This window comes from Daphnia pulex, chromosome 2 (assembly GCF_021134715.1).
Source record: "Daphnia pulex isolate KAP4 chromosome 2, ASM2113471v1".
In the NCBI taxonomy this organism is placed as follows: domain Eukaryota; kingdom Metazoa; phylum Arthropoda; class Branchiopoda; order Diplostraca; family Daphniidae; genus Daphnia; species Daphnia pulex.
In genome coordinates this window covers 8,879,067-8,904,658 of record NC_060018.1, presented here as the reverse complement: position 1 = coordinate 8,904,658, position 25,592 = coordinate 8,879,067, and the positions used below count along the sequence as shown (strand labels likewise).

The window sequence follows — 25,592 nt, the reverse complement described above, 5'->3', positions numbered from 1 at the left end:
ATCTAGAAAACAAACATCATAAGCTCTTGTAAGTTTGCAAGCAGATACCCATGCCAGAGCTATAGATGCCTGGTCGGTTCACGGCTGTGTTGGCTTCCCTATCCCGGTTTCAGGGTAAACGTAGTCCGATTTGGAAACTGGAATGAGCGCTCTAGTGAGTGTGTCAGCTACTTTTGAGAGCCTAGATGGCTCTGTTTCCAGTTTCCACTTAACAATTCTGACAGGCCCCGCCCTAAAATGTTTGAAAATCGGGGATACGTTTACCCTGAAACCGGGATGATCGCGTCATTTTTTCTCTTTCACGCTTTCAATGTTATTTCAAAAGCAAATGCAAACCAACATCTCACAGCAAGTGTGACTTCTATTGAGCAGCAATAAGGGGGGCACAAGATTCAATCAATTATATTATCTTAAACTTCGCCATCAGAGATATCCAATCTAATCCGTGTTCTGTTTCTATTTTTCAAAGATACGTCTTCTCCAACCACCAGAGTAAAACATTCCTCGTGACAAATTCGCTGGCAAAACTCATCACGTCCAACGACACGACCATGAGCTTCCTTCGACAGGATCACATTGGTCACCTTCAGAGTCACCGGCGGAGGCAGTTTAGTTCTACTGTCATTTTACGTAAAGAGAAGAGAGAAATTTCCACATACACAGTTTTTTAGAAATCGATCAGACACCGAAACATTTTCAAATGAAAGGATTTTAACTATTACCCTTCACTAACGAGGCGCCAAAAAACAATTTGATGGCATAGCTTTAAACAAATGTGTGTGTAAAAAATATGTTCTTCGTCTGAGTGTGTAGGGACGATTGATCTAAAATGTAAGAACAACAAAATTGTAAAAACGTATTAAATAAAAAAAATTATAAAAACTTACTTAAGAGTTGAACGTTTCTCTTAGGGAGGCGGGGGTAGCAACAGAAAAAGGTCAATGCATTTTTTTCTGAAATCTGGTCTTGACCTAGAGGGAATGCTACCCGCCACCCTCTAGAAAAAATGAGCTGATCCTACTACTACTACTACTACTACTACTACCCTACCATAACGTTTTCTTGTTTCCTGTTTGTGTGTTGACCTAATTTGAGAAGCGCGGAATTCATTTGAGTGTCTGGGAGTAGACTGGTAGTAATATTCTGCACTAGCTGCTACTACGTCAATGTCATTGGTAGCGTCTTATGAGTTGCTAAAAACCCCGAAACGTTCAGTCCCGACGTGGACACTAATAGTAGTGATTCCATCCATTTTAGGCCACGTACAAGACAGATTTGGTTGTATTTTTGCGGTTCTTGATCACGGTATAGTTGTATAGTCTATCGCGTCGTTTCCTGCATCACATCCTCACTTTTTCAAGGGAAAAAAATTCCTTTGATGCTACGGTAATAAGACAGGAAATTTTAAAATTTCAATTAGCATGCTGACTAAATATTTCCTCAGTCTCGTTAAATTCACTAACAATAAATTCCTAGTTATTTTCAATGTCATCAGTAACAAGTCTTCTAACGGAAAGGTGATCCTCAATGATGCAAACATTTTATGGAGCAAACAGATTCTACAACATCGAAAACATAAAATTTTTTAAATTTTCAGGGCAATGTAGCAGTAAACTTTAGTTTCTTACCCATCATCAGCATGAACGTTAATCAACGACGAATGTTGGACTTTTAAATTGTTTTCCAACTGTTGCACCACAAGATTAACGACTTGCGTTAACCCTTCTGGTATGTAGCAAGTGGATCGTTTTCAACACCCTTCGACATATAACTGTCGTCGTGTAGCTCGTCATTTACACACTTGTAAATATCCATCATAGACTCTAGACAAGGTGATTCTTTTTTGTCAGCAAAACTTTTAAATGCCCTTTGTCTTTTTCTAAAATACCATTTGTGGATACTTTGTACAACATTAGTAACAGAGCACTTCGTTTTTTCGTCCCAAATTATAAAAATTTTGTCGTTGATATCTTTCTCCTTCCCCTGAGAACACAGGGAAACACGTTTTTTAACTCCCTTTTTCTTTCATTTCCAAATTGTTTGTTTTTTTGTACAGCTGATTTTGTTTTTTTACCATGATATACTGGTGTGGTGTTTGTTTCGGGCCGTGTTTCCGCCTAGCCGTATAAAAGAGTTTTCCATTCTCTCCACGTATTTCAGAGAGATTTACTATTAATCACGGCGAAGCGAATACTATGGAAAAAGTACGAAAACTGATTAAAAATTAAAAAGAGATTGATTTGGTGTATGAATTGTCACTCAATACGTGCCCTACATTACAAAAAAATTTGTTTTTAAGGGTTTAGTTGTCGAACGGTACCTCGACCAAACTCGACGGGTAAGTATTTCGTCTGCGGTCAATATTACTTGATGATTTTTGCCTGTTATTGAGACAACACAATTGTTATTGCGTTTTCCTTCCAATATTGTTTCCAAGAATGGGAACGCTGACTAAAGCTTGGTTCCAGTATCATCAACCGATGAATTGCTTGGAGATAATCGCCATTATTCGGTTTTCCCTTTGACCACTCGAACTTCCTTGCTCACTCTTCCTGTTTTCCTCCGATGACGAAATTTTGTTTTTTAGCAGAACGTTTTCTCCCAGGAATAAGTGAGTGGGAGTTAAAACTTAGTTCACGCGTCCCAGAAAAAATTTGCCATCTTTTTTACGTAGCACTTATGATCTCTAGGAGGCGTTCCACCGACGACAGACGGCTGGAAGATCCGAGTTTGGTGCAAGATTCAGAAAATCTCTCCAAGTAATTAGTCGGAAATCTTCGGAATTTTAGCTGGAAAGCGTCAAGGGGCGACTATCAAATTGACCAGAAACTTCTTTTAACAGCGTCCTCAGCATCCTTCGGAAATCTCAAGCCGGCATTTTCGGTATCTTAAGGTTGATAAAGCTTCCGTTTGCTGATTTTACCAATTACTCATGGTATCCAAACAAATACGGCGCACTCGGAGCTTGGAATTTGGTTGAAAAATTCTCGAAATTTCTTATCCCTCTGAAGACTGCGAACTATCAAATTCTTGTTGTTGACCTCTTTTCCTTTTGCACCGAACAAATATCGAATCAGCACCTCTCTCCCACGAACGGTGGAAACAGTTAAGGAGATCAGAGGTCACCTGAGACAGGGATAGATCTAAATAGATCTATTTTGCCGTGACACAGCAAACAAATGGTAAGTCTTATTACCACTTTGTAATTCTCTATTTTTAAGTTGAAGTCTCTATCGGACCAAAACAGTCATAACAGTGTATAACTGGGTCGCTCTTTCAACGAATTTTCACGAATCCATGGATGGATGAATTTCTTTTTAGGGCTGCCGCTTTTTCTTATGCCACATTCTGTTAATTCTATTTCTCGACAATGGATTAAACTTAGTAATATTTAGTACCTGAGATGTATTCAAGATGAGATTAGAGTAGGACACATTAATAATACAGAAAATACTTCCGACAGAGACCAAAAACAAGAAGGAAAACGTCATGAAGGACGCTATGAATGCAACGACGGTAAGACGACGCAACGACGATCACTCATCACACATCACCACTTCATGAAGAGGTGGAATAGGAGATTGGTTTGTGTGACGCTAGATGTCGCAGAAACTCAACACACCTCCTCAAACCAAGCGATAGGTAAATAAGAATAACAAAAAAGATTTAGAGAAAGGGAACAACGCCGATTCGAGCCCTGATGAAGTTAAATTGGGGAGTCGGCAGGGGCTTCGTGAAAATATCGGCAAGTTGATGTTGAGTGTCGATATACATTATTTCAATGAAATGGGAAGCCTGCTTCTCTCTGATAAAATGAAACTTGACATCGATGTGCTTCGTTCGCTGATGATGACCCGGATTATGGACTAGACTTATGGCGCTCTGATTATCGCATAAAATACCTATAGGGCCAGGTGGTAGTTGTCCGATCTGACTAAGAAGGCGTTGAATCCAAATGTCTTCCTGGGTGGCGTTGCTGGCTGCCACGTATTCAGCCTCTGTTGTGGAGATTGCGGTACAGGATTGTCTTTTACTTCCCCAGGATATGGCGCCACTGAGGAGTAGAAAAATGTACCAGGATGTGGATCGACGGGTGTCCATGTCACCGGCGTAATCGAAATCAGTGTATCCGACCAGATTGGTGCGTCCTTCTCCTGAGAAAATAATTCCGTGTGTTGTAGTCACTGCTAGATATGACAGAATTCGCTTGACGGTGGCCCAATTAGCCTTGCCAGGATTCTTGCAGAAACGGTCGGCCTGGCCTACTGCGAAAGAAATATCGGGGCGAGTGCAGACAGAAGCGTAAGTGAGGAATCCAATCGCTTCGTCATATGGTGTGCTGGACATCATCTGGATGTCTTCAGGAGTAGAGGGAGACTTGGAGGAATCAAGCCTTGCGTTTGGATCCGCCGGAACGGTGATGGCATGACACTTTTCCATATGGAAGCGCTTTAGTACTCGAAGGATGTATTGCGGTTGAGATAACAGCAGCTTTTTCTTAGGTCGGTCACGGGATTTTTGAAGTCCAATGAAGAAATGAGCTGGACCTGAAGTCATAGAGAAGTGAGATTCTAGGTATGACAATATCTCGTCGTTTGTTGAGGACTTCGTGCTACACATGAGACCGTCGTCTGCCCAGACGGCAACGATAGTAAATTCTGAGGCCGTTTCATGATAATAGACGCAAGGGCTGCTGAGCTGCTTATGAATCCAAATTTAGTAATAAACGAATCAAATGTGATGTTCCACAATGGGTATCTTAAAACCATAGAGTCCTTTGTGTAGGCGACAAACTAGAGATTCGTTTCCACCAGCGATGAAACCTTCAGGTTGACTGACATAGAGCTCTTCCGTTACTTCGCCATGTAGGAATGCCGTCTGCACATCTAGTTTCATCATGTCAAGATCACGATGTGAAGCAATGGAGAGTATACAGCGGAGAGAATCGAGTTTAACCACTGGCGAGTACGTCTCCAAGTAGTCGACACCTGGTCGTTGGCTATAGCCTTTGGCCACGAAACAAGCCTTGTGACGTTTGATTTATCCATCTGGTCCTCGTTTAAGTGTGTATGTCCATCGACACCCAATTGCTGACCGGCCGGTTGGAAGGGAAACTAGAAAACCACGTTTTGTTAACCATAAGGGATTGATATTCTTTGTCCATGGCAGCTTTCCATTTCACTGAGTCGGGACCGGAGATGGCTGACTGAAAATTGATTGGTTCTTTTATCTCTTCTTCGGTCGCCAACTTGGCCCATAGTCGTTTAGGTTGTGGTTTTCTGCTGGAATGACGTGGTGGGACTGCGATAGGAGGGACCACAAAAGAGTTTTTGTCGAGTTCTTGTGAATCAAAGGAGTCTGGATGAGTCGGCTGGATAGTTTCGTTGAACAGAACATCGCGACTAATTTTGATTCTGCGGTTCGTTGCGTCCCATAGCCGGTACGCTTTCGTGGTGTCGCAATATCCAACGAATGTACACTTGATACTCTTTGGGTCTAGTTTGCTCCGATTGCAGTCTGGAATGTGCATATAAGCTTCACATCCAAAGATTCGTAAATGATCAAGTTTAGGTTTACGTCCGAACCATAATTCGTAGTGAGTGGCCGAAATACTGCTGGATAAAGTCCGGTTGAGAGTGTAGACTGCACAATTATAAGATTCCACCCACAGCTCCTGGAGAATATTCTTCATGTGTAGCATTGCACTCCTTTCTGCTTCGCCTATTGTGCGGTGATCACGCTCTTTTACGCCGTTTTGTTGCGGGGTGTGAGCTACGGTTGTTTCGTGACGAATGCATTTTTCGGTGAGCCAATTGACAAACTCTGTGCTGATGAATTCGCCGCCCCCATCTGATCGGATTGTATGAATGTTGTGATCCGCCTCGCTTTTCATTTTGCAAACAAATAGCTTGAAATGGTCGAAGACATCTGATTTCAACTTCAGAAAGTAGATTGCGCGATATCCTGAAAAATCGTCTTTGAATGTAACATAATATCTGGATCCGTTTGGTGAAGGTTGTTGCATAGGTCCACAGACATTAGTATGCACAAGTCGCCGATCTGCTTGGCTCGTTCGTGACCTTTCTTGAATGGTAGCAGGTGCATCTTTCCCAGGGCGCACCCCGAGCACACTTCGGTTGGGATTGAGTAATCATTCAGTCTTATGCCGTGCACCATGTCGCCGGATACCATCTTGACAATAGTCTTGTAGTTGGTGTGTGATAAACATTTGTGCCACACCGAGAGGGGTAACTTGTACTCTGGCGGTGCATGTGATGGTCTCGTTTCTGATGACGGGAACTGTTTTCATGTTGAGACGATATAGGTCCTTCCCACTGCGATTTCCTGTCATTACAAAAAATCCGTTTTTCGTAAATGACACCATCTGCTTCGTGAAATTAACGTCTATTCCACGGTCGGTGGTTGATGCTATGGATAATAAATTCGTACCAAGGCCTGGGACGTGAAAAACGTCGAGAAGTGTAGCATTTTGCTGAATACCGTTGATTTCCATAACTACACGAACATCTCCTTTTCCTCGTACAGTTAGTTTGACTCCACGGATTCCTTTAACAGTCCGGTGTGATAAGATCGTGGAGTAGTTGCTCATACAGGTATGGTCGTCACACATGTGGTGACTTGCTCCAGAATCTGCATACCAGGTTTCTTTTTCCATAGAGACTGAGCTGGCGCCAAATGCCACACCATTTTGATCTTCGTCGTCTTCATTTGACTTGTCCAAGGTCGCTGATTTAGCAAACTTAACTCTAGACGATATCTTAGATTTGTTCCTTTCGTCACGTTTGTGTTAGTTGCAGTCGATTGCAGAGTGATTATAATTTCTGCAGTATTCGCATTGAATGTCTGGATGATCGGCTTCTGCATTAATGCGTCTGGTGCAAGTTGATTCTGAGTGGTTGCATTTTCCGCAATATTCACACTCTTCTCGCTTTCGTTTTCTGTCTGCATTTTCTGATGGTCTATACGGTTTGTAATCAGGTCTTCCTGACCTAGCTTTAAAAGCTTGTGCTGGTTGTACGACTGGATTTGATGGTGGAGTGGAGCTGCTGTTCCTGTGTTCTTCGTTCATCAGTTTTGTGATGAGCTACGGAATTGTTTTTTCAGTTTCAGGGAGATTATCCCATACTGTTGTGAAGTGTCTTGTGACTTGAAGTGTTGACACGATTTTAGTCATGATCTGGGATTGTGACATTGAACTTCCAAGATCTTCGAGTTGTTGGGCAATACCTTCAATGGCTGTGATGTGAGACATCATATTGTTTCCTTTGACATATTGGTAGTGAAAGAAACGGGCCTGCAACACATGAGTGTTTGCTGAGGCATTTTGTAGATACTGGGCTGCGAGTTTTGTCCAAATGGCAAATGCAGTTTTGCAGTTGACGAATGCTTGTTTTTCTTTGGGAGTGATGGTAGACATAAGGATCATTCTAGCGTCAGTGTCTTGTTTCTTCCATTTCTTGATCTCTTTTAAGTTTGAGATGCTTCCGGAAACCATGTGAGGTTCTGGTTCCTTAGATCTTCCCTGTTAGGAAAAAGGTTACGTTTAGTACGATCTGAAAATGATAAAATATGATTCATTTTCAGTGTAAGTTACCTCTACGATTTCGAGTAACTCATGTTGTTCAAGGATTAGCCAGCAATTGTATTTCCACAATTGAAAATTCGTGCCATTGAATTGTTCGATATGGCTCAGCTTAGATTTCTCAGACAGGTCGGAAATTTGTTCAACCTGGGTCCATAACCTGTTAATTCTATTTCTCGACAATGGAATAAACTTAGTAATATTTAGTACCTGAGATGTATTCAAGATGAGATGAGAGGAGGGCACATTGATAATACAGAAAAGACTTCAGAAAAAGACCAAAGACAAGAAGGAAAACGTCGTGAAGGACGCTATGAATGCAGCGAAGGTAAGACGACGCAACGACGATCTAGATTACTTCATGAAGAGGTGGAATAGGAGATTGGTTTGTGTGACGTTAGATGTCGCAGAAACTAAACACATTCTTCCGTCTACCAGGGGACAGCCGGTTTGTAATTCCGTGTTTCTTTGTGAGGGATAGATTTTTCCAAACATTTCATAGCTGGGCATTCCACATGAAGTCAACCCATGACAGTGACGGCCATTTCGCCAATTTTAATTTTGTGTGTGTGTTTTATTGGTTATATACAGTCACGTTTTTATTTATTTTTTTTTTAAATTTTAGGTGTTGCTGCAGACGAAGCCGCGCGGTGGCGCGGGTGTTGCAGACGTTGGACTGTTGTCCATTATCACCACCAAGGTTTGGTTTGGGCTGTTGCTGTGCTTGGCTTTGTTGTTTGGGTGTGTTTTTTCAATGGCCTTGTGCCGGCGTTGTTGTTGTTGTTGTTGTTGTTTTTTTTTTTTAAATTAAGGTGAGTTGTGACGATGATTATTTGCTTTAGTGATTGTTTTGGTAATGGTTTTTGTTTTGTTGGCTTTGTTGGCTGTGTTTTTAGGGCTGAGGTCATAAGATGAGGTGGATTTTGGATGAGAGGTTGAATTGAACAAAGAGATCTCTGATTTCTATTTGTTTGAGTTTGCTGAGTGATGGGTTGAGGCATAGTAGATTGGTGCTGCACCAGGTAAGGTTGTTTTTCTGAAAGAATTCTTTAATTGGGATGTAATCTTCTGAATATTTTTCACAGGTGGTAAGGACATGGTTTGCGTGAAAAACAGCCATGTCGACACATTGGGTCAGTGTCCATGTCCAGCTTGCTCTTGAAGGCGTTCAGTCTGTTGTGGCCAGTCCTTAAGTGGTGGAGTGATGTGTTGATGAGTCTGTGTTGATGGTGCAGCCATTCGATGATGCCTAGTCTGCTTTTGAATGTGACAAAAGGTTTGCCGCATTTTTAAAAGTCGCTGAGAATTGCCAGTGACCATTTCTTATTGTATAGGGCTGTCATTTCGTTGGATGTGAGCGGATTACGGATTTGGTTTTGGAAAGGAATTTTTTCCTCGTTATTGGCAAGTTTACCCGCTGCCTCATTGCCTGTGATACCTACATGGCTTAAGATGGAGATGCTTTAAGGCTGAGAAGGAGATTCCAGATGTCCAGTTGGACTGGGTTGTGCACTATTTTGGTGGTTGCGTCTATGGCTTGTAGGGCAGCCTTGGAGTCACTGAAGATGTAAAGTTCGTCGGGTGTTGTGTTGTGTTGGTAGCCAGCTTCGAGAGCTTTTTTTATCCCGTGTAGTTCTGCGGTTTGGATGTTAGATCCGTGGGTGAGGTGCCAGGCTTCTTCTTTTTTCATGGCGGGGAAGGTGTAGGCACAGGATGCGGCTTCTTGGGTGACTGATCCGTCGGTGTATCCGATGATGGCGGTTGGTTTGATTTGTGCGAGCCAGTTGTTGAAAATTTATCGGGCTTTTTGGGAGTTGGCACTAGCTTCAGATTTTTTCATTGGAAACCAAAGTGTTCCATGCGGAGCTGTTGCCCAAGGCGGTGGCGGTTTGAGCTGAGTGGGGAGGTCTGCAGAGAATAGCCAGTTGCGACTGTTGCGTGTCTTCAGATCTTCGATTAGTAGTGTGAGGTTTGGGGTGCTGCGTGGTGGCCAAGTTTTGGGGTTTAGGTAGTGTTTTTGAACCTGCTGGTAATATGCGTGTTGCGGTTTGTGACTCAGCTTGATTAGGTAGCGTGCTGCTGGCCAGTGCATGCGGGTTTTTTTTGTTTCTAGCCCGAGGTCTGAGTAGAGAATTTCGATTGGAGTGGATCTGGTTGAGCCAAGGATTTGGCGGAGGATGGTGCGGGTCGTCACGTCGATTTTAGAGAGAGAGGAGTTGCTAGCTCCTCCATAGGCCATGATGTCATAGTCCACTTTGCTTCTGATGATGGTTTTATATAGGGTTGCTAGTGTGTGGGTGTTGGGGCTGTATTTGTGGTGGATGAGTAGGATAAATAGATTTTTCTTTTTTAGGCAGCTGGTGATGGCTCCATTGATGTGGGCGTGCCAGGATTGTTTTCGGTCGAAAGTAACTCCTAGGAATTTGTAGTTGCTGTTGGGGGTATGTACCTTCCGTGGATGAATAGTAGCGGGTTTGGGGGATTTTTTCGTGATCGAGAGAAGGTAAGGAGGGTGGATTTGTCGGCTAGGAATTCTAGGTCCCATTTTTTCCCCCATTTGTAAAGTTTGTCGAGGCATGGTTGGAGAATTTGCTCGGCTCTTCCTGGATCATTCGTTGTTGTCTAGACTGCTACATCATCTGCGTACGTTTTAGTGTTGATTTTTTGGGGAGGCGTTGGTAGGTCACTCATCATGACGTTGAAAAGGGTGGGGCTTAGTACAGCTCCTTGTGAGACACAATTAGTTAGGTTGCGGGGGTCTGAGAGCTGGTTGCCCACTCTGACTTTTGCAGTTCTTCCAGTGAGAAAAGATTTGATCCATTTTAGTATATTTCCATTAATGCCCAGATTACCTAGTTTGAATAGGCCGCCATTGGTTGAGGTGCGGGCGAACGCTTTTGCTATGTCAAGGAATACAGCATAGGCTGGGAGTTTGTTGCTGAATCCTGTCATGACGTCATTTTCAAGAGAGATGATTTGGTCGATGGTGCTTCTGTTTGGGCGGAATCCAGCTTGGGTTGGTTGGAGGAGGTTTCTTGTTTCTAGGTGCCAGTTGATCCGGTAGTTGAATATTCGTTCCATAATCTTGCTGAGGCAGGATGTGAGTGAGATGGGGCGGTATGAGAGAGGGTCGTCAGGCTGCTTGTTGGGTTTTAGTATTGGGATGATTGTGGCTTCTTTCCAGGCCTGTGGGGCGAATCCGTGGTGTAGGAGTAGATTGAAGAGGTGACGCATGTAGTCTCTGTTGTCGGGGGATAGGTTGGCCAGCATTTGGTTGTGGATGCTGTCAGGCCTTACCGCTTTGCTTTTTAGTTTTGTGAGGGCGCGATTGACTTCGTCTTTGGTGATGGTAGAGTTGAGTGGGTTTCTGTTGGTGGGATTTAGGGCTTTCTCTATCGATGTTTTTATCTCGTTCTTTGTTGACTGGTTAGCGTTTCTTTTGTCTAGGATGCTGTCGAAGAGGAGGTTGGCATTTTCCTTTGAGTCGGTGATTCTGTAGCCGGAGCTGGATAGGAAGTCTTGCCCGGCTGCGGAGTTGTTGAAGCTGCGTCCGGTCATCGTTTTGGTGAAGGCCCATAGTTCTTTTTGTCCTTTCCTCGGGTTGAGGTTGGGGATGAATTTTTCCCAGGCATTTCTTTTTGCGTTAATGATTACTCTTCGTTTTGTTGCTTCTTTTTTCCGCCAGGTCATCATTTTTTCGGTTGAGAAGGGGTTTGATCTCCAGTCAGCAAGTGCGCGGCGCGTTTCTTTGACGTGGGTGTTGCAGTCTGTGTTTCACCATGGTTTGGATTTTTCTAGGTTTACTCGGTGGGTGGGTTTTGTCATTTTGAAGAAGCTGTGGCTGGTTTCGATGAGAGTGTTGCTGAATAGGTCGTAGGCTTCTTGAGGGTGGTCCATGTCGACGAGTCTTTTGTTGTTGAGATTGGCCGCTATTGCAGCGTTCAATTCGTGCCAGTGGTCGTCGTTTAGTATCCATTTTGCGGGAGGGATGATTGGATCCTTTGGTGTGAGTCTTGTTTTGGTGATAACGGGAAGATGATCGCTGCCCAAGTATGGGCCAAGGGATATTGGGGCGTCGCAGGCGATTTCAGCTGTCGTGATCATGAGATCAATTGTTGAGGTTTTCCCTGTTGATGGGTTGATGTACGTGCATAGTGAGTGGGGGGCTATGAGCGTGGCTTGAGGTGATTGGAGGAGAGCGCTGTAAATTGATTTGCCGCTATTGTTTGGGGTGGTTTGGTGGCTCCAAGATTCATGGTGGGCGTTGAAGTCTCCACGTATCAGGAAGTAGTTGTCCTGGTCGATCAGCGTGCTGATTTCTTCTTTTGAGCAGTCTCCTTTGGGGGCAGTACGCGGAATACAGTAACGCTTGTTAATTTCTTGAGCAGGCAAATTGCTCTATGTTTTTTTATTTCAAATTGACGGAAGGTATACTGAAAATCTAACTATTCCCCATTTTTAAATCTATTTTCGCCTTTTAAGGAAAAGAACGAAAGAAACAAAAGGGATTAAAAAAGGGGGAATTGCTAGTAGTAGGCTGTACTCAGTGAGAAAAGAGTCAACATTTTGGTTGCACGATCTAGACGCCTGTTTTAAAGCATATAGGCCTTTCAACAAACGACACACTTGTGTTTCTTTTCCATCGTCGGAGAAGTCTTGGCTGTTCTCCTCTTCTAATTTGCCATGGAAAAAGGCAGTTTTTACGTCAAGTTGTGATATTTCCAAATCTTAGACAGCTACAATTGCTAGGATTGTTCTTATTGAATCGCATTGTACCACAGGGACATATGTTTCGTCAAAGTCTATTCCAGTTTTTTGCGAAAAACCTTTCGCAACAAAACGGGCTTTAAAAGCGCTGAATTTCATTTTAAGATTCTCTTATGAGTTTGTAAACCCAACGACTCTTGATGACTGATCTACCGTATGGTAGACTTGTGAGTGTGGAAGATTTGTAAGTACCCAAGTTCCATTTTTGATTAGTTGAGTTCTTCTTTCATAGCCCTCATCCAGTGTTTTGCTTCATTTGATTGTATCACTTAGTTGCAGCTAGAAGGTTCTTCAATATCCGGATGTGTGGCAGCATGCAGCGCGTATTGAACAGTATGGTTGAGAGACCTTCCACCATTCTCCTTGTGGTTTTCTAACCCATTGAGGATAAACCTTTTCGTTCCTAGTTTTGATGAATTTTAAGATCTCTAATTTCAAAGCCATGAAAAGGGTCAGATTCGTCATCTTGGGTTACTGGGTCTGTTACAGCGGTTAGAGGGAGGCTTTGTTCCTTCGTTGAACATTTAATTTGATCTGGAGAGTAAATCGGAGTATCAGCAGTAGACTCTTCATTAAAGATGGCATCGCGACTGATCTTGAGATTTCGCCGATTCCAGAAACGATGTGCTTTTAGAATTTCTGAATAACCAACAAAAAAACATTTCTCACTTTTTGGATCAAGCTTTTAACGATTGGATTCTGGGATATGGACGTAGGCTTCACAACCAAAAATCTTTAAATGACTCACATTTGGTTTAGTCTTGAACCAAGCTTCATACGGAGTACTTAAAATTGTTCTTAACATGACTCTGTTAAGAGTATAGAATGCACAGTTGATGGCTTCTGCCCATAGCTCAAGAGGCAACTTTTTTATATGAATGAGCCTGCCTGCTGATTATAATCGTTATATTTGCGCGTTCCGATACTCCATTTAATCGGGATTGTATGGAGCGCTACTCTCATGTTTGATTCCTTTCTGCGACAGCCATGAATTAAACTCTTTTCCTCCGTACTCTCCCCCATTATCCGAACGGAGCGTGTGGACGTTTTGTCCAATTTGAGAGTGTAGTCGAATAACGAATAGTTAAAACAGCTCCGATGCTTCTGATTTTTGTCGAATGAAATGAACCACAAGAAAACAACTAAAATCGTCCCTAAACAGAACGTAGTATCGGGAGTAGCCTAGTGATGGAACACTCATGAGACCGCATATGTCCGAGTGGATAAGTTCTCCAACACTGGTGGTTCGCTTTCGTTCATCAGTTGGAAAGGAAGAACAATGATTTTTCCATACGCACAACCTTCACAGATAGGAGATGACTCGGCAGCGTTGTTGATGTTGAGACCATCGATCATGTTGCTGTTTGCCATCTTATGAATATACCGATGGTTCACGTAGCATAGACGTTAGTGCCATGTTGATATTGACGTTGGAACTGATATTGAGAAAAGAGCTGTTGATGTTGGTACGGTAATCTTCAAATCTAGATGATAAAGATTTTTACCTAATCTGGCTCCCAATAAAACTATTGTGTCGCCACGAGAAAAGTAACTCCAGCACTGTCAAAGAAACTAGGCATCCACGAATTGTTGCAACTTTCTTATAGAGAAGAGATTGGCACCTAGCTGAGGGACAAAAAATACATCGTTCAGAGTAGTGGCATAGTCTATTTCCCGTTGTCTGGAGTTTCGATTTGTATTGAACCGTGACCGTGAACTTAAAGTGGCTGGTTTTTGGTTCTAATACCATGGGTCATGCGCCAGGAACCACTGCTTTGAAAGTAGAGAAGATGTTACGCTGATCTGACATGTGCTTCCTTGTGCCAGAGTCGGCAATACACTTTTTGATACCAGCATGTTCGAGAAAGGCATCAGAAGCAAAAGCATATTCCTCTTGAAGAGTTTTTACTGCACTACATGTAAAAGCATAATGATCTTCGTATTGTTGGTGATCCGTTTTTGCTAGTTGTTGAAGAAGCATCATAATCCTCCACCCCCACTCCCCTTTTCCATGAACCACCGCTTTTCTCGGAGAACAGATGTCGCCAGGAACGGCGACGGGGAAGCAGCGGGGACGGAAAAAAGAAGGATTGATGAAGAGCAGGGACAAACCGAGATCCGACGGAGAAAGAACAAAGATTAATTTGCTTCCTTTTTCTAAACTGAATTCTGAGTCTGTAGTCGCAGAAAAATAAAACTTGTCCGCTTAAAACCAACCAGTATCAGTTCTGAACATTTTGGTGCATCGACCGGGAAGACAAAGAACCCCACGGAGTCAGAACTATACTGGGAGAACTCAACCGCGTGGTCACCACGCGACGATCTCGTGCCTAGCACTTGATCCCCACCACTCAGATCCGAGAGCATCCCAGCCATCCTTCTAAAATCCAGTAGGGATGCCTGGGAAAAGACAACGAAGTTGTTGATCTACAGGAGGCAGACAGCGTGACAAGGCAAGAAGAAAACAACGTCGACAAACGGCAGCCAGAGAGAGAGACGTAGTGATTCGAATCCAGTTGGCTAATTTGGAAGAGGAAGATAGCTTCAACTCGAATCATGGCTCCGACTCATACCAAATTGACGAAACGCTACGCCCAGCCATTGACTCGACCATTCCAGCTGTATATATTTCAACGCCATTCTATTCCACGCCACGCTATTCCACGCCATCCTTCATCAAAAAATCACCTTCTTGAACAACAGGACGAGCAGTCAACCACCTTGCCACCTAATATATCATCATTGAACGAGTATGCGGTCGGACCACCGGCACGTAATCAAATCCTAAAATTTCCTATTCCGGAGCGTTCGGTCGTTTACCGGCCTGAATCTCCCCCTCTTCCACCTCAACCCCGGAGCGTGCGGTCGTTTACCGGCCTGAATCGCCTCTCTCATCGACCTCCGATCGTTCGGTCGTTTGCCGGCCTGAATTATCACCCCACTATTTCTTCTCCCCAACGTGCGAGGGTTCGGTTGTTTACCGGCATGAGACACCGCGCCCATTGCCTTAACTCATTCGTCAGGCCCAACAGTATTCAGCCGTACAACTGCCAGAATTAATAGCAAGCCTACCCTCCACTCCAACTCACGAGGAAACGCCAGAGAAAAAATCACTCGAACGACAGGCGAGAGAAGTGTCCCGATCCCTGTCATCTGCCATCCGAAACCGCAAAACAAAGAGAAACTGCCTTCTATTAACTGCTAATTTTTCCTCAAAACGACTACCCGTGCGTCCAACCAACAAGTACAGCCAGTCCCAAATTTCAACGCTACTCCAATGGGTCTACCTAATCAAGCTCCAGCCACTCCCTATAACCGTGCTATAGTCTCCGGACCGCCTGCAACGACAAGATCGACCCCAGTGACTCAGCGCAACGTTACGTTTACAACCGAGACAAACTTCAACCGTCCGCGGCCATCAACGACGACAGCGACTTCCGTCTATCAGCAAAATAACTTCCCAGACACGCAACCAGCACCAACCACATCATCGTCCGACTATTTTACAACCCTGGGCGCTTCAAATTACCCCACGCAACCAAACTCTACGAATTTCTTTTCACTGCCCGACGACAGACCAGCATCGTACGGCTTCCAACAACCCGATATGTGGATTACTAATTTACGCGTCCCGAACCTCAACCAGCCTGCTCCGCATTCAGTTCAACCGAGAGCACCACAAATGTCGATCCAGACTTTTTCTGGCGACCCGCAAGATTGACCGTCATTTATCACGGGCTTCAAGATACTTATACATGACGCCTGCGCTTCAGATGCAGAAAGTCTTTATCATCTACGCAATAGCCTACGCCAAGATGTTCGCGACCGTATCGGTGATGCACTTTTACACCCAGGCCTCTAACAACACGCCCTGAAAGAACTTCATCGAAAATATGGCAACCCCTAATTAGTAGCCCAGGCTTGTAACGAAAAACTAATGGCGCTCTCGGCCTTTAAAGAAGACGATTACAAAGCACTGCAGAAATTCGGCGCCAAGGTACGAGGGGTAGTGTGCACGTTGAAGTACGGCGGTTACGATTCTCAACTGGGATGCTTTGCCATCATCCAACAACTTGCTGCTAAACTTCCCATCAGCCTCCGCAAGAGTTGGGGAAAGAAGAGCTGGAGTCTCCAGCCGAGACTCCCAACGCTTGTCGACTTTGACGATTGGCTAGATGAGTCGTACATGGAAGAGTCGAGAGCGCAAACATCGGCACCGAGGGATAGTAGCAGAGACAAACAGTATCGTGATCGTCACGCCGTCTTCAATATATCTCCCGATGAAACAAACGTAGCAAATGGCTGTCCAGCAGGATGTAAAGAATCCCATCAACTCGATCACTGCCAACGCTTCAAGGACTTAACTCCCGAAAAACGAGCTCAGCTCATCAAAGGAAAAAGACTTTGCTTTCGATGTCTAAAGGGAGGCCATCGAAGTATTGAGTGCGGCCAAGACAAGAACTGTCCGATTTAAGGCTGCAAATACCGGCACCACGTCCTCCTCCATGGGGCCCCAGTAATGTGGGGATCTAACCCAAGACAGCACCAACAACGAAACAGAGAAAGATATACAATATCCTAGTTTTGTGGCTTCACCTACCCAATCGATGATTACACCTTCTAACCAATAGTTCCAATCATTGTACGCGCCAACGGAAAGGAATTCAAGACTTACGGACTTCTCGCCCGCGTAGCAGAGTTACTCTTATTCGCGACGACGTCTCCACGTACCTATCGCTAAAAGGGGAATGGAGCAGATAAAAATTTGGTACCTTACACGCTCAAGACCCCCTCATCAGGACAAGAAAGGTGCGATTCACAATAACCGCATTGAATCGTTGCGAAGAATTCGACGTCGACGAAGCCTACTTCATTGAAAAGCTCAACATTCACAGACGCAGCATCCGAAGACCGCACTCTACGAATGGCCTCATCTCAAAGATATCAAGCTACAAGAAATCGACGGCGGCGAAGTCACTATATTGATAGGAATGGAACTAACCGACGCCCACGACGTCGTTGAATCAAGAAGAGAAAACCAATGGAAAAATGCACCCATGGCGCTCTCCACTCCCTTTGGTTGGTGTGTTGTAGGAAAATTGGACAAGATAAATCCTTCTAGACAACACAATACTAACAACGTTTTCACTCTCACTATTGAAGAAAATGAAGATCATTTCAAGAAGGTCGTTGAAGCCTTTATCACCGGTGATATGATAGGCACACACCCGAACGTTAAGGTTCCAGTCCCGCAAAACGACGTGATAGCGCTCCAGAAAATTGAATTGTCAAAAAGATATGATGGTGAGAGGTATGACATCGGCCTGCCCTTCAAATCGGCAGAACCACACCTGCCAGATAATTACTCGGCAGTATTCCGACGGCTTCGCTCACTCGAAGATAAATTCAGATCCGACCCCCCTTTCGCTCTAAATACGCATCGATTATGGCAGAGTACGTCGCCTTAGGACACGCCAGGAAGATTTCAAAAGCCAAGGTGGACGCCACTCCACCAGGAAAGTTCTTTTATCTTCCCCATCACGGTGTAGTAAACCCACAAAAGCCGGACAAGGTCAGGATAGTATTCGACGCATCAGCAAGATTTAACGGAGTTTCCCTGAACGACCGGCTGCTCAAAGGGCCAGACCTGCTGACCAGCCTTGTCGGTCTACTGATGCGCTTCCGACGAGCTAAATTTCCAGTGACGGCAGATATTGAGAAAATGTTCCACCAAGTAAAAGTTTTTTTCCGGTGACCGACCAGCCTTAAGATATCTATGGAGATAACCCGGATCGCTGGAACAGCCAAATATTATGGAAATGTAAGTGCAAATATTTGGCATCGTATCATCACCTACCATCTGTTCATACGCACTACGGCGCACCGGAGCAGATAATGAAGAAGATTTTCCTGGAGTCACCAACAGGATCGTCAACTATTTTTACGTCGACAACAATGACATGGAGTCATTCGACGATCAAGCCGAAGCCATGTACGTCAGTAAACAACTCAGAGAATGGCTCCTTTGCGGAGGATTTAAACTCACCCAATGGTCTTCCGCCTACAAAACGATCCTCTCTTCACTACCAGAACCGCTGTTATCAAAACCTACCCTTAATTTGGACATGGACGACCTCCCGACGGAGCGAACGCTTCTCACCTGGAACTGTCAAAGTGACGCATTCGAACTCCAAGTAAAGGTTCCAACAATAAGAACAACTGCAAGAGACTTGTTACGTTCAGCAGCCAGCGTCTTCGATCCGTTGGGCTTCCTTGCTCCGGTGATGTTCATATCAAAGCAGCTGCTACGAGATGCCTGGGAAAGATCAACAACATGCGACGAAATTCTGGATCGCAGCATCATAATCCGCTGGGAAGAATGGAATTAATCACTTGAATCCCTGAGTCAAATCAACCTTCAGCGCTGCTACAAGTCCACCAATGAAAACCGACTGCAATCGAACTTCATGCATTTTCCGACGCCTCAAAAAAGGGTTACGGAGCTGTGGTCTATATTAGGACTGGATTTCAAAGCAGAGTCGAGGTAGCTTTCGTCATTGCCAAGTCCAGAATTTCCCCCGAAGGGCTAATTACCATCCCACGACTCGAGCTGAACGGCGCCCTTGTCGCATATCGATTGATTAACACGGTGAAGGCCGAGCTCGACGCTACGATCAACAACGTAACTATTTGGACCGACTCAACTACCTTCTTGAGATGTTAACTTTTAACTTCAGAACACTGCCGCTATCACTCCTACGTCGCCAACAGAGTAGGAGAGATGCTAGAAACGAAAAATGCTAACGACTGGAGATACGTTCCTATTAAAGAAAATCCCGCCGATGATTGCTGCGGGGGAGTTTCACCGAAACAAATGACTGAACAACACCGCTGGTTCCAGGGGCCAGACTTCCTGAAAAAAACCACGAGAAAACTGGCCCACATTCCCTATAGATCCCTACGTAACCTCTGCAAACGAGGTGGATCTGGAAGTCAAGAAAGACGATAACGTTGAATCTCGAATCTGGGTGAGCCTGTCAGGAGAACCCGAAACCAATCGGTTCGAAGCCCTAGAGGAAAGAAGATCCTCGGTCAATTTAATCGTACGAACCACCGCCTACGTTCAACGGCTCTTCTCTTCAACATGTTTCACCAAGCTAGACACGAAAAACCTAATTATCATCCTCCCTCCACTGTACTGTCTACAAAGGAAATCTCAGTGGCAAAGCAATTTCTTGTTAAACTATCGCAGCAGGCTCACTTTTCTCAAGAAATAAATTGCATCATGGATCGGTGCCCCATTCCACCAGACTCAAAAATCGCGCAGCTGTCGCCTTTTCTACACCACGACGGAATTCTTCGTGTCGGTGGGCGAATCCAAAGGGCAGAAGCTCCGTATTCAGTGAGACATCCGATCCTTCTCCATCCTAAACATAGGTTTGCAACTCTTTTTATTCAAAAACTGCACAACGACCTGGCCCATGCGACAGCGGAGTTTATGTTGAGCAATTTACGCTCGACGTATTCGGTGCTAAAAGGTAGATCAACAATAAAATCCATCATCTACCTACTCTGTCGTCGAAGAAACGCAAAACCTGTAGCCCCTTCATGGCCGCGCTGCCTGCCTGCCGCCTCAAGGCCCACAATCCCGCATTTACACATACTGGAGTCGACATTTTCGGCCCCATAACTGTAAAAATGTTTTGACGTCAGCCTTAACGTTATGGTATCATATTTACTTGTATGACGACTCGTGCGGTTCATCTCGAGATGATGGAATCTATGGAGATGGACTCCTTCCTACGAGCTTACAGTCAATTTGTCGTTCACAAAGGCAAACCAACCCTCTTTTACAGTGATAACGGTACGAAATTTACGTCGGCCGTGAAAGAAATTAGCGACGGAATAGGAAGTTGGAATAAGGCGGAATTCATCAGTAAGGAGGCAACGAAGCAGACAACCTGGCGTTTCAACCCCCCTTATGCTCCTCACTTCGGAGGCGCGTGGGAGAGGCTCATCCGCTAAGCTAAAACCGCCCTTACCGCCGTCCTGCACGGGCAAACGACCACAGACGAAGTATTGAGGACCGCAATCACTTTAGTCGAATGCCTACTTAACAGCAGACCGTTAACGCATGTTAGCGTCGACCAACACGATCCAGAAGCCCTGACGCCGTACCACTTGTTAATTGGAAGAGCTAATCCAAACGTGCCACTGAATATCGTCGACGAACGTGACGTTAACTGTCGTTTACGCTACAGAGCGGCACTGGCCTTAGCCAAACAGTTTTGGCATCGCTGGCTTCGGGAAAATTCCCCCCCCCCCCCCAGATTGAACGACGGAAATGGCTGGAGCACAGGCCAAACCTCAAGATCGGCGATATCGTCATTGTGCTTTATTCCAAATAAGCGGAAGGGCATTGGCCACTGGGAAAAATTACGCATGTTTTTACAAGTACTGATGGCGCCGTGCACTCGGCGATAGTGGCCACTCAACATGGAGAGTACCACAAGGCGGTCGTGAAACTATGTCTCCTGGAAGAAGAAGAAAAGCGGAATGTTTTCTCTTCAGAAAACAGGGTCGGCCGTGTTGAAGAAGCATCATAATTCTCCAACCCCCCCCCTCTTTCCATTAACCACCGCCTTTCTCGGGGAACAGATGGCGTCAGAAACGGCGACGGGGAAGCAGCGGGGACGGAAGAAAGAAGGATTGATGAAGAACAGGGACAAACCGAGATCCGACGGAAAAAGAACAAAGATTAATTTGCGTCCTTTTTCCAAACTGAATTTTGAGTCTGTAGTCGCAGAAAAATAAAACTTGTCCGCTTAAAACCAACCAGTATCAGCTCTGAACACTAGTTGTGCTTGATTTTTAGCCTTTTCATCAGCGATTCGCATTCAGCAGCTTGCTTCATTGTGGCCTGGCTTTTGACAATATGGATAACTGCACTTGATTCTCGGCTTACTATTTTTCTTGATAGTAAACTTATTTTTGCTGAAAGATGGTTGTTGGCGAGTAAAGAAAGCTGCATCTGCCTCTTCTTGCACTCCATACATTTTATTTAGAGTCTCTTCTTCAAGTAAGCGAGCTTTAAGACTGGCTTTGTTCTTTTTGTCATCTTGAAGATTGTCCCAGAGAGAAACAAAATGGCGAAAACTGGAAGGCAACGTTCATATGATTTTTTTCACAATTTGCAAGTCACTAACACCTGCTTCAAGATCTTCTAAATTGTTTGCCATGGTATCGATTTCTGTTACATGAGACACATGAAATGATTACCTTGAACGGAAACACACGTGCGCCATGTGGGCGCTACCTCAGACGACTAAATTGGTTTGAGGATCGAAGTGTTCTTTGCTATTTAGATATACGACTGACCGTCATGGCCACCAACGAAATAGGCATAGCAATAAATCGCTAAGAACAGCAACACCAACGTCTAAAGAAAAAAACAGACATAAAAGGTCTCAGGAAACATGTTTGGAATGTGTTTTGACTCTTACCGCATCACCGCTTGGACATTGGCACAACCAACTTCCATTCGCCCGTTTGCGGATCGCTCGACCGAGGTGATAGCGTTGGAGGAACTGACTGAGTGCTGCGAAGTTTCTTTTCGATTGCAATGCAGCCACTCTCGGGTATGTCGGAATCCATCTAGAATCATACAGAATAAAAAATAATGCGCTTTTAAGTCTCTTTATCGAAAACAATTAATTTTCTACCAAGAGTTATCTTGAGATAATCTTCGAATTTACTTCGTTCGTATATATTCTACATAGGCTGCGATACTGTATCGCATCACCGCATAGTCTTGCCATACTGTGAATAACTCTGCAAAATGAATTAAAATAACATAACATTCGAAATGGCCACATTATAAGACAAATCAATATGGGAATGGCATGTGTTGGTGTTAGGATTGCAGCTCTCAGCTGACGAGAGTTCAGTGGCGTCGTCTCGTCCACCTACGGCATAGATTCAGTTGTTGTACACGGCGCAACCCAACTGCTTTTTTCTTGTACGACAACGACAACGACATTGGAGCAACCAAAGTCCATTTGTTCTGACGTGGATCATATTTTTCCACTGGAAATGAATAAATTTTAATAATAGCATTGTCGACAGGAAAATCAAGAGAAGAGATTAATTACTAGTTTTAAGAGGAATCTGGCCATCTGACCCACTCACACGTATCCACCCAGGACGGCAACAGCTACAACTAATCGACGAGTGTTCATAGAGGCGATTTTACTCCATTTATTTTCTTTTGGATCGTAGCGTTCAACATAGTTAAGACAACTGACGCCATCCTGGCCCCAACGGCATACATATAACCATAGAGAACAGCTACACCGACACACGTGCGCCATGTGGGCGCTACCTCAGACGACTAAATTGGTTTGAGGATCGAAGTGTTCTTTGCTATTTAGATATACGACTGACCGTCATGGCCACCAACGACATAGGCATAGCAATAAATCGCTAAGAACAGCAACACCAACGTCTAAAGAAAAAAACAGACATAAAAGGTCTCAGGAAACATGTTTGGAATGTGTTTTGACTCTTACCGCATCACCGCTTGGACATTGGCACAACCAACTTCCATTCGCCCGTGCTCGACCGAGGTGATAGCGTTGGAAGAACTGACTGAGTGCTGCGAAGTTTCTTTTCGATTGCAATGCAGCCACTCTCGGGTATGTCGGAATCCATCTAGAATCATACAGAATAAAAAATAATGCGCTTTTAAGTCTCTTTATCGAAAACAATTAATTTTCTACCAAGAGTTATCTTGAGATAATCTTCGAATTTACTTCGTTCGTATATATTCTACACTACAGGCTGCGATACTGTATCGCATCACCGCATAGTCTTGCCATACTGTGAATAACTCTGCAAAATGAATTAAAATAACATAACATTCGAAATGGCCACATTATAAGACAAATCAATATGGGACTGGCATGTGTTGGTGTTAGGATTGCAGCTCTCAGCTGACGAGAGTTCAGTGGCGTCGTCTCGTCCACCTACGGCATAGATTCAGTTGTTGTACACGGCGCAACCCAACTGCTTTTTTCTTGTACGACAACGACAACGACATTGGAGCAACCAAAGTCCATTTGTTCTGACGTGGATCATATTTTTCCACTGGAAATGAATAAATTTTAATAATAGCATTGTCGACAGGAAAATCAAGAGAAGAGATTAATTACTAGTTTTAAGAGGAATCTGGCCATCTGACCCACTCACACGTATCCACCCAGGACGGCAACAGCTACAACTAATCGACGAGTGTTCATAGAGGCGACTTTACTCCATTTATTTTCTTTTGGATCGTAGCGTTCAACATAGTTAAGACAACTGACGCCATCCTGGCCCCAACGGCATACATATAACCATAGAGAACAGCTACACCGACACACGTGCGCCATGTGGGCGCTACCTCAGACGACTAAATTGGTTTGAGGATCGAAGTGTTCTTTGCTATTTAGATATACGACTGACCGTCATGGCCACCAACGACATAGGCATAGCAATAAATCGCTAAGAACAGCAACACCAACGTCTAAAGAAAAAAACAGACATAAAAGGTCTCAGGAAACATGTTTGGAATGTGTTTTGACTCTTACCGCATCACCGCTTGGACATTGGCACAACCAACTTCCATTCGCCCGTTTGCGGATCGCTCGACCGAGGTGATAGCGTTGGAGGAACTGACTGAGTGCTGCGAAGTTTCTTTTCGATTGCAATGCAGCCACTCTCGGGTATGTCGGAATCCATCTAGAATCATACAGAATAAAAAATAATGCGCTTTTAAGTCTCTTTATCGAAAACAATTAATTTTCTACCAAGAGTTATCTTGAGATAATCTTCGAATTTACTTCGTTCGTATATATTCTACACTACAGGCTGCGATACTGTATCGCATCACCGCATAGTCTTGCCATACTGTGAATAACTCTGCAAAATGAATTAAAATAACATAACATTCGAAATGGCCACATTATAAGACAAATCAACGAAGACCTACATTCATGCAAATCTTGAGTTTCCGCTTCAATTTGTGGCCTTATCAGATCTGTGCACTGTGCCTAACTTATCCTTGATTTTTTTTAGAGTTCTGGTCTGATGGGGTAACAATAAGGACAGCAGCCACTAAATTATAATAAGTGTTTAGCATTAGAACTTTTATTCAAGAAGTAAAATGTATGTTAAAAGAGAGTAACCTAACTAACCTACTTCTTTGATTTCTTCAAGCAGTGTAAGGGCTTTCTCATATTTTGGAGGATCCTCTTCTTTCAGCAAATACCAAAAGGCTTTGTGTGCAGTTTCTTTTGTTGTTTTCTAAATACTGAAAGTGTCAAATATTATTTCACATTGAACATATAAAATGTTTTAACCGATGTAGAACGTTTAAACGACGCACACCTCTAGTAAACACAAAGACACAGCAGAGAGCCACAGACTGTCAACAGACAACTAATAATGATGTTGTGGTGGTCCTAAGTCAGAAAAAGCTAACGACTAAATCCGCATAAAAATAAATAAAATTTAGTATTACCAAATGAATCTAAACTTACCTAAACGCTGAGATAAATTACCCTAAGTTTACACAAAAAGTTTGAAGAAAATCGATGCAGTAGTTTAGTTTTCTATAAATTTATTCTGATTCTGAATTAAAGGTTCTGGAAGCCTGGCCAGAACAGCGTACACTCCCCCACATCCCTCCCCCTCCTACACACCCAGACACCCGCATTTACTTTAATGCCTTCTGGTAGTACAAGTACTACCCTCAGGGATAACACTGAAGCATTATTTAATTAAAACGTTAACAGAATTTGTTATTAAATATTTAGATCTGATTTAATCTAGATTGCGACGAATCGCACAGTCACTTTTTCTACTGAGGAAAGTCGATTCTTATCTACTAGTCTATGAGAGTCGACTAGTCCATTTGAGTGTGCCTTTTTGATAGCTAGTTTGTAATTATTATTGTATTAAATCGTTTGAATCCAGGGTTTAGATATAAAAACGTTTGCAAAATACTTTTATTCTTAATTTTTGTGTGTATAGTTGTACAATGTGGTACAACTTGTTATTCTCAACGCTATATAAGTAATTGATCGCCCCGCCCCCCCTCCCCGCAGTTAAATACATATGCGTGTGTTCATATTTCGCTTATTCTGACTTTAAATTTTGATTCAGCAAAAAAAGTTGACTTAGA

At 43.8% G+C, this 25,592-nt stretch overlaps 2 protein-coding genes and 1 long non-coding RNA gene across 11 annotated transcripts; 2 read left to right on the top strand and 1 right to left on the bottom strand.

Moving 5' to 3' along the window:
* The first annotated feature begins 16,307 nt into the window (after positions 1–16,307).
* Positions 16,308–16,844, top strand: LOC124202267. The gene has a single exon (XM_046598576.1). It carries the CDS (start codon positions 16,308–16,310, stop codon positions 16,842–16,844), a length of 537 nt encoding a protein of 178 aa, XP_046454532.1.
* Positions 16,845–18,330: 1,486 nt separating this feature from the next.
* On the top strand, positions 18,331–18,759 carry LOC124202258. Its single transcript, XM_046598565.1, has one exon. The coding sequence runs from the start codon at positions 18,331–18,333 to the stop codon at positions 18,757–18,759; it is 429 nt and encodes a 142-aa protein (XP_046454521.1).
* A 2,901-nt stretch (positions 18,760–21,660) lies between these two features.
* LOC124188949 lies at positions 21,661–25,076 on the bottom strand. Of its 9 annotated transcripts, XR_006872544.1 has the most exons (13): positions 24,949–25,075; positions 24,797–24,870; positions 24,604–24,719; positions 24,399–24,523; positions 24,217–24,328; positions 23,998–24,148; positions 23,581–23,933; positions 23,149–23,515; positions 22,939–23,080; positions 22,522–22,874; positions 22,093–22,456; positions 21,874–22,024; positions 21,672–21,809 (listed from the first exon to the last, which is right to left on the bottom strand). It is a non-coding gene; the product is annotated as an uncharacterized LOC124188949 (long non-coding RNA). The 9 variants fall into 9 exon arrangements; XR_006872543.1 differs by having other exon boundaries at positions 24,604–24,712; positions 24,769–25,076; XR_006872546.1 differs by having other exon boundaries at positions 24,608–24,712; positions 24,769–25,076.
* Between the last annotated feature and the right edge of the window lie 516 nt (positions 25,077–25,592).

What these genes read in the sequence shown, in the direction of transcription:
- LOC124202267 (XM_046598576.1), top strand. Translation starts at nt 16,308, where the DNA reads ATGGCGCTCTCGGCCTTTAAAGAAGACGATTACAAAGCACTGCAGAAA.
- LOC124202258 (XM_046598565.1), top strand. Translation starts at nt 18,331, where the DNA reads ATGGAGTCATTCGACGATCAAGCCGAAGCCATGTACGTCAGTAAACAA.